At 40.4% G+C, this 9,249-nt stretch overlaps 1 protein-coding gene across 1 annotated transcript in view; it reads left to right on the top strand.

Annotated features, from left to right (window-relative positions):
• Nucleotides 1-754: 754 nt before the first annotated feature.
• The window catches only part of ERC2 (ELKS/RAB6-interacting/CAST family member 2), a 654,659-nt gene continuing 646,164 nt past the window's right edge, over nucleotides 755-9,249 (top strand). The window contains exon 1 of the mRNA XM_015410044.1: nucleotides 755-1,411. Coding sequence (XP_015265530.1) covers nucleotides 755-1,411 — 657 coding nt within the window. The remainder of the gene's footprint in view (nucleotides 1,412-9,249) is intronic.

The raw sequence follows: 9,249 nt of genomic DNA, 5'->3' as shown, positions 1-9,249 counted from the left end.
GGTGGGAAGGTAACAGCGTTCCGTGCACCTTGGTGTTTAGTCATGCCGGCCACATGACCACGGAAATGTCTTCGGACAGCGCTGGCTCTTCGGCTTTGAAACGGTGATGAGCACCGCAACCCTAGAGTCGGATTCGACTGGTTTTCGAGCAAGGGAACCTTTACCTTTACCTATGGACCCTTAATTCTACTTTTTTTTCTGCAGCAGTTAAGAAGGGCAAAGCAAAACTATAAATAATTAAATGTTGCTTTCTCCATCGCACTTATGTACTTGCCGACTTGTTCTTTCTAGGCAAAATACTTTCTATATTTAGGCATTCTTTCTCTGTTTCTTTTTGAGAATAGAGTTAACTTTTTCTCCAAAGTTCCAGAAATATATTGATCACTCTGCCCAACACTCTGTTTATATATCATGCTGTCACTTTTACACATTTTATCCTTACTTTAAATTAGAAGCTCAGAGACAACAGAAGTAAGTATAGCGTACAGAATCATTATCTAAATAAGATAAAACCCTAAATAAGAAGAAACTGCGCTTTCATGTTTTGGCTCTGCAAAATCATCTTTTACTAATGGTTAACTGTATTTTAATTTTCAGATCTTCTGTCTGGAGAAGTCATTTTAAGGAGTTTGGAAGTCTTCTGGAAGAATGCTGTGAAACTGTTTGCCAACGGTAACACTTGGAACTAGAGGTTAAATATCCCACTTAAGTGTGATTAATTTCTTATTAAGTAGTACCTCACATTAGAATAAAAATGTATGGAAGTGCAAGAACAATCAGTAATTTGGAAGGCAGTCCTGCCAGATCTCCTCGCTTGCCAAGATCTCCTCGTCTGGGCCACAGGCGAACAAGTAGTGGGGGAGGTGGGGGGACAGGTAAGACCTTATCGATGGAGAACATCCAGTCACTTAATGCTGCCTATGCAACATCTGGACCAATGTACCTGAGTGATCATGAAGGTGTGGCATCAACTACTTTCCCAAAGGGCACAATGACTCTTGGAAGGGCTACAAATCGAGCTGTGTATGGTGGTAGAGTTACAGCCATGGGGAGCAGTCCTAATATTGCTTCTGCTGGTCTTTCCCATTCGGATCTCCTTTCTTATACTGATCAGCATGGGGGGTTGACAACATCTTCACATCATCACCATCATCAGATCCCTTCTATGCTGAGACAGATAAGGGACAGCGCCATGCTTGATCTACAAGCTCAGCTTAAGGAGCTGCAGAGAGAGAATGATCTTCTAAGGAAGGAACTGGACATCAAGGACAGCAAGCTTGGCTCTTCCATGAACAGCATCAAGACCTTCTGGAGTCCTGAGCTCAAAAAGGAAAGAGTCTTGCGGAAAGAAGAAGCAGCGAGAATGTCTGTTTTGAAAGAGCAGATGCGAGTTTCTCATGAGGAGAACCAGGTAAGCAATTGTAAATAAAGAAATGCTACCTAAGAAGCACAGATTATTGCTTTACTTTATATATAGTGATGGCCAACTAGTAATATGTTTTTGACTTTGTAACAGAATGATTTTTTGTCAGTATTGGTGGTCCTTGTCTGCTATACAGGAAGGAAGAGCTGAAATAAGCTGCAAGTAACTCCTTCATATAACAGTCTTCTGCATTAATATTGCAGACAATAGTCGCTGATCAATTCCCTTTTTACTTTTTAAGAGATTTTTTGCAACAGTAATTTAAATATACTCAGCAAACACTGTGGCCAGCTGTGGAAAGAATTATTTGGGAAGTTTATGGTAGTATGGTAGTACCTGTCTTCCTTAAAGATGCCTGTTTGAGAATAGCGACTACTAACTTCCTCATGATTTATAGGCATACAGATAACTGTAATTGAAGTCATATATACATGTACAGGTTCAAGCCATATGGATTAGTCAGTAGGGAGGGTTCAGATTACAAATTCCAAATCTGTACCAGGGTCCATGTAATTCTGGATGATTCCCATCTCTCTATGTGCACTGCTTATGTTTAAACCATCTGTCAGGGGATGAAAATATACTCTTCGCCTTTGGACATTCTCACTTTAGACTTATCCTAGAGAAGATAAACAGTTGTGTTTGCCGATGTTTCCTGGGATTGCAGTTACATTAATCTAGTTTTCTTACTGCATATGATATAGCTCTTCTTTTGCCAACTATATGATTACATTAGTAATTACATTGCTGTTCCATCACCAAGAAACCTACTGATAGGAAGCCTGTGGTGGTAGAGCAAGACCAACGTATTTCTACTATTAGTCTTCAAATTGCCCCAACTCTTTAATCTGTTCATTTATTGTTCTATGTAAGGTACTGTTAGTCTGATGCATTTCTGTCAGTAAAAGAGTACTCTGCATTTCAACTAGGTTTTCTTTTCTTATGATGGCTTCTGGTCTAAGGCGTTAGGATGACAATCATCTAAGAATTCATTAAACTCAAAAGGGATAAGAAAATGAAGACTGGGGAAACCATCTGGACTGCTACTGGAAAATTCAGATGATAGCATGTAGTAGTTCTGTTAACAGCAGAAGAGGAAGTGGAACTACTATCTCACTTGAAACACTGGATAACTTTACACTGGTAGTTGCTCTGTGAAATTCCCTGTACACAAATGCACTTTGGCTTGCTCATGTTTGCATGGGGAAAATGGCATGTGAAAATGAAGTAAGTGCATACTCAGTTATGGATGATTGTTGAGATTTTCAATATCATGGCAGCTCCAGAAAGGACAATCATATGTAACTGGGGTACATATCTACTTCTATATCTGCTTCACATGTTACTTCCTTAATTTGTATTGATGTATTTGTTTTCATCATTTCAAACTCACCTTTATCTAACAAGATTCCAATTTTCATTAACAATGACTGATCAGTAGAGCAGCTTCAGTGAATCATGTCAGGAGAGATGGTCCAATAGGTATATAGTCCTAAGCCACGAAGGGATTTATATAAAATAACTAAAACTGGGTTGAGTTGAACCTAGAACCATCTGAAGTGTTTGTTGCACCATTCTTATATATTGCATTAGAGTCCCAACAACCACCAGCTGATGAATTCTACTCCAGTTAATGTTCATGTGAATTCAAGCAAGTAAGAATCCAATGAAATAGGTATATAGGTAACGGAATGTCACCACTATATCTATGAATTGGCCCAAGGGTGTCATAGTAACATTTCTATTCTACTTTATATTAATCAGGCCTGTACTAATGTAGAACAGAATGGAACTATTACTACGGCACCTTGGATTCAAATATAGTGTCCATTTCTGGGTGCCACACTGTGAGAACAATGTGGATAAATTGAAATAGGTATAGAGGAGGGCAATGAAAATGGTTAGCCATTTTGTTCCACAGCTGACAGTTCCTTTAGTTTGTTGGTTACTTGTTCTCCTCTATTAATAATTTGCATATGAGCTGCGGTGGCTCGGCCACATGACCACGGAAACGTCTTCGGACAGCGCTGGCTCTTCGGCTTTGAAACGGAGATGAGCACCGCAACCCTAGAGTCGGATTCGACTGGCTTTCGAGCAAGGGAACCTTTACCTTTTAACATATATATATGGGTTTGGGGAATTTTCTGTTTACAAAGGGAGGATGCCGCTAACCCCAGCCTCCTGTCATTCATCAGCTCATACCAGGGTTGATCAGGCCCTGCACAGTTGGTGAGGTAATGCAACCTTATTTCTTCTTCTGCAGAACAGATAGATTGCTACACAGGCCTTAGAGGCTAACAAGATTTATTGATTACAAAGAACAGTGAACAGACCAAGACATGACAGAGAGCAGCAATCTCATTCTAGACACAGCCATCTTTGCCCTGAGGACACCTCCCCCCCCAAAGAGCCCACTCACCCTCTTGAGATTTTACTTCAGGATTCCATTCACATAAACAGAAATCTCACCTATACGTTGACTGACTTGGGGGGTGGAAATCAAGCAGCAGAGTGCTTCTGCCCACGCTTGGGCTGTGAGCCAGATTAAATACCCATGATTTTAGTTTTCCACCCCTCGTTGGCCATTGATCAGTGTTGTTCAGGAGATGGCAGTTCTACCCCTTTAGGCATTCTTGAGAAGTGGTCTTTTCCTGGAGTGCCTCCCTGACATCTACCATATCTCAACCTTAGAGGCTAAGCTGCCCTGTCTCTGCTACATCCTTCCCCTGATACTGCCTGGTGCCAGGAGAAGGGACCTATCAAAAATATGTATGGATATGTGTACTCCCTATGTTCCCTTTTACCTAAACATGCCTACATCGTAGATAAGAAATGCATGTAGCTAGGGAATTGTGTCTGTTAACACTGAAGCAAGCATATAACACAGAGAGAATACAGGAAGAGTAAGCCAAATGATCAAATGATGGTTGTACTTTGGTTCAGTACTCTGTCTCAGTTCAGAAATCCCAAGCTGGGGTTGTTGCTAACATGTGGGAATTCACAAATTAATGTAAAACAAAATTTAATGTAACCATCACTGTATCAAGATTCTTTTTGTGTGGCATATTTCTACTTCTATACAGTTTAAAGCATTGTCTCTTTCCCCAGACTTATTTTTATACTACCATGTTTTCCCGAAAATAAGACAGTGTCTTATATTAATTTTTGCTCCCAAAGATGCACTAGGTCTTATTTTCAGGGGATGTCTTATTAAGAAGAATACGGTACACTCCGTCAGGGCAGAGCGAGCAGCAGGTGGCAGCTTGTCCTGGTGGCAGCACGGGCGCTCTGATTAAAAGAGACCTCGCACTTCCTGTCTGCTCCGGGGGGGGGGCCCTTATTATCGAGGAGGTCTTATTTTCGGGGGATGCCTTATATTTCAGCGAGAGGCAAAACTGTAAGTAGGTCTTATTTTCGGGGATGTCTTACTTTTGGGAAAACACGGTAGTTCTCCAACCTAGCAGGTAAATTATGTTCTCTTTCTTTATTTGTAAAAGCTTTAAGTAGTTTGACCAGATAGGAGGAAGTATGGAATTCTGGTAAAGATGTGAACAGTCCTGAGGCAAGACAAAAGAAGAACAAATGTTTGGAGCAACTCAGTTCAATGACCTGTGAAATCTAAAGTTTGTTTGGAGCAAAGACTAGCTCTTGAGGGTGAATGTACTGTATCATTTTAGAACTTTAAGCCAGATCACAAATATTCAGAATTTTAATCTTAGTGACACAAGAAGATGATCTCTGATTCAGTACCATGTTTTTCTCAGCGGAAGGGTGGGGTGGGTGGCCTTGCTGCTGGTGGTGATAGGTTACTGTCTGATCAACTAAGCTTTCTGCCCTCACCATCCCCTTTGAACTCTTGAATCCAGCCTTCCTCCAAGGAGCTCAGGGGGACATACAGGACTTTTCCTTCATTTTATCCTCACAGTGAGCTGTCATAGTGAGTTTCTTGACAAGCAGGGTTTTAAGCCTGGATCTCTGCAGTCCTGCTCTAACAACCATGACACATTACTGGCTGAAGGAGGGAGATAACATTTTGAAATCAGAAACAAATGGGAAAAGGTTCAGAAAAGAGTAATGCATTGTTTTTGGGATAGTGGGTGATGAGTTAGGGGATAACCATGCTGGTATAACACTTCTGTTTTTAAAGGACTCTACATGTCTTTCTATGCTCGATTCTACAGTAGGAGAGTTTTTAAAAAAATGAAAAATAAGAGAGAAAAGCGCAAACTGGTACAGTCCCAGATGGAAAAGGAATAGCACCACTATTCACCAGTGATGCCATTGGCTATCAAATTATGACACCTGTGCGATGCCATTCCACATAGCACTCACTATTGTAGCTAGTGCATTGGTGTGCACTCTTTCTGTGTAGTAGTGTTTTCCCCAGAAACAAATAATCAACATTACAGATTCCTGTAGGATAGCTGTTAGTCTGTTGCAGCAAAGACAAAAAGGGAGTCTTGTGGCACTAATCTCTTTAAGGTTCCACAAATCTGAAATTCCCAGAATAGATGTGTTAACCCGTATCCCAGCATAAGTTCAGGTAAAGAGTATAACTCTCCCAAGATAGCTGAGTGTAAATTTATTGCGCACAAAAAAATGCTTGCCTGTAAAGTCCTGCAGTCTCCATTTTTACCATGGATCATGCCTTCTCATGGTATTGCTTCTGAATTGCTGAGTGTTCAAACAGAATTTTAAAACTGAGAGTGCTAAATACATTCAAGCACTGTTAATATTTAGTGCTTATTATCATGTTTTTGTTTTTGTAGCTGTTTAATCCTTATGCTGCTATTCAGTGCTTGTAATGGTATATATACATATAGTTGAACAATTTGGGAAAGTTTACTAGCATCCATCCCTGCTTATACAATTTTGATTTAAATCAGTGTTTCAAAACAGAAAGATTAACCCCTCACTTCAGCTCTCCCAGTCTACAGCCATTTGAAATTACTTCTGAATATAGGTCTTAACTAAGAGGAGAATTTCACTCTTTTCAGATGATTTCTCGGATATGTAAAAGCCTGCGATCACTGCCTTCATTACACCCTTGTTTGACCAAGAAATTGTGCAAAGGGTAGAACAATGAAATGAGGACGGGATGTTCTGCAGAGAAGAGAAAGCCTGGCTCTTACTAACTCCATTCCATTCTGTGGGCCAAAAATAAACAAGAGAAAATGGGCAATTGAGGAAAGGCTGGCTCCCCCATTCTCCGAATGAGATCCCTACCCCCATTGTTGTTGCTTGAAGCATACTGTTCCCTGCATATGTAAATAGTTGTGATTTTTTTGGTGGAGGGAAAAGTAAAGGATGTACTAAGGGTGGTGTTCAAGTTACAGCAAACCATTTTCCTATCCTTGGGATTGGTTAGGAGATACATTGTGCTCCCCCAGGAATTCCTGCAATATTGTATAAATAATGATGGTCATTTGGCTAGTTTTAATTTGGGGGGAGGTAATTTTTCATATTTAAAGAAGTGTGCATTCTGGCATGAAGATTTTTCACTTACGAACTGATTAGTTTAAATCAGGTTGAGGTGTATACATTCTGGCATGAAGATTTTTCACTTACGAACTGATTAGTTTAAATCAGGTTGAGGTGTATACATTTGTTCTAAATACTGCTACTTTAACTTCTGTCATCGGTGCAACAAACATGAAATTGAGCAAACCAGAGGACGGCGGAAGACAGGAGGGCCTGGCGGGATCTGGTCCATGGGGTCGTGAAGAGTCGGACTCGACTGTGCGACTGAACAACAACAAAAAATTACCTGTAAGATAAAAATCATGACCAGTAAGGGCTTTATATCATACTAAATAAGGATTATTTGTCAAATGTATCAGAAAAGGTATTCTCTACATAGCTTTGTTACCCAGTTGGTTGAAAAAAAAATTCCAGGCCTTTCAGAAAAAGCTAAACTTGAGTTTCTTCTATCTGATAGAAATCCCAGGATTACTTACCAAGGGGCCAGTTTTTGTATGGTGATACTCAGGTTATGGAAATTTTATGGTAGTTGTATATTAGGTAGTTATGGTAGACATTAGATTAAATTTTAAACCGCTTTTTAATGTTTTTTGATGTATTTTTAAATTTTGTAAACGTATACTTCTTTTCTGCGGTCTAAGGACCGCAACAATAAACTGAACCTGAACCCTGTTCCATGTTGCCAGGGGTTTCAGAGAAGAAGCAGTCAGCTTTGCTTGAAATTCAGACCTAAAGTTTTGATTTCAACTGCACCTTCATTTTAAGTAATGTGGGCTCTTTGTAAATTACCCTTTGTTCAAGACATCTGTTACATCATACCTTTGGGGCAATGGTGCTTCCTCTTTACTCACAGCAGTATGAATATGTATAATGACAATGTTTGCTAGTATTTTAGATTGTGTTAAATATTCAGAAGTCTAATGAAAAAGAAACTGTTAATGTTTATAAATCCCCCATTCTAAGGTCTAATTTATAGATTATATGGATATTTCCAACTCTGTTACCACTCAGATTTTGTGGTTCTGATTTGGGAGGGTGAATTGAGTTTTCCTGCAGGATTAAAAAAGGTACTAAGAGGTTTCCACTGTAAAAGACAGAGTTGCCACTTTAGGGCCTGCTAAGCTTCACTGGAACATAAGAACATAAGAGAAGCCAACGTTGGATCAGGCCAATGGCTCATCCAGTCCAACACTTTGTCACACAGTGGCCAAAAATACCAGGTACCATCAGGCGGTCCACCAGTGGGGCCAGGACACTAAAAGCCCTCCCACTATTGGCCCCCCGCAAGCACCAAGAATACAGGGCATCACTTGCCCCGGAGTCCCTATCTATACCTTGTGGCTAATAGCCACTGATGGACCTCTGCTCCATATGTTTATCTAATTCCCTCTTGAAGCTGTCCATGCTTGTAGCTGCCACCACCTCCTGTGGCAGTGAATTCCATGTGTTAATCACTCTTTGGGTGAAGAAGTACTTCCTTTTATCTGTTCTAACCCAACCACTCAGCAATTTCATGGAGTGCCCACGAGTTCTTGTATTGTGAGAAAGGGAGAAAAGTACCTCTTTCTCTACCTGCTCTATCCCATGCATAATCTTATAAACCTCAATCAAGTCATCCCTCAGTCGTCATTTCTCCAAGCTAAAGAGCCCCAAGTGCTTTAACCTTTCTTCATAGGGAAAATTTTCCAACCATTTTATCATTCTAGTTGCCCTTTCCTGAACTTTTTCCAAAGCTATAATATCCTTTTTAAGGTGTGGTGAGTGACTAGAGCTGTACACAGTATTTCAAATGAGGTCACACCATTGATTTATACAGGGGCATTATGATACTGGCTGATTTGTTTTCAGTTCCCTTCCTAATAATCCTGAGCATAGCATTGGCCTTTTTTTATTGAAGTCACACACTGTCTTGACATTTTCAGTGAGTTATCTACGACGACTCCAGGATCTCTCTTGTGGTCAGTCTCTGCCAATTCGGACCCCATCAACGTGTATTTATAGTTAGGATTTTTGGCTCCAATGTGCATCACCTTGCACTTGGCCACATTGAACCCCATTTGCCATGTTGACACCCACTTGCCCATCCTCGACAGATCCCTTTGGAGTGCCTCACAATCTTCCCTGGTTTTCACCACCCTGAACAACTTCATATCATCTGCAAATTTAGACACTTCACTGCTTACTCCCAACTCCAAATTATTAATGAACAAGTTAAAAAGCATCGGACTGAGTACTGATCCCTGTGGTACCCCACTGCTTACCACCCTGCACTGAGAAAATTTCTCATTTATACTCACTCTCTGTTTCCTGTTAATCAGCCAGTTTTTGATCCACAAAAGGACTTG

Source organism: Gekko japonicus, unplaced genomic scaffold (assembly GCF_001447785.1).
Source record: "Gekko japonicus isolate JY-2015 unplaced genomic scaffold, Gekko_japonicus_V1.1 scaffold259, whole genome shotgun sequence".
Taxonomy (NCBI): Eukaryota; Metazoa; Chordata; class Lepidosauria; order Squamata; family Gekkonidae; genus Gekko; species Gekko japonicus.
The sequence above is the reverse complement of the archived record's forward strand: the minus strand, read 5'-3'. Positions and strand labels throughout refer to the sequence as shown.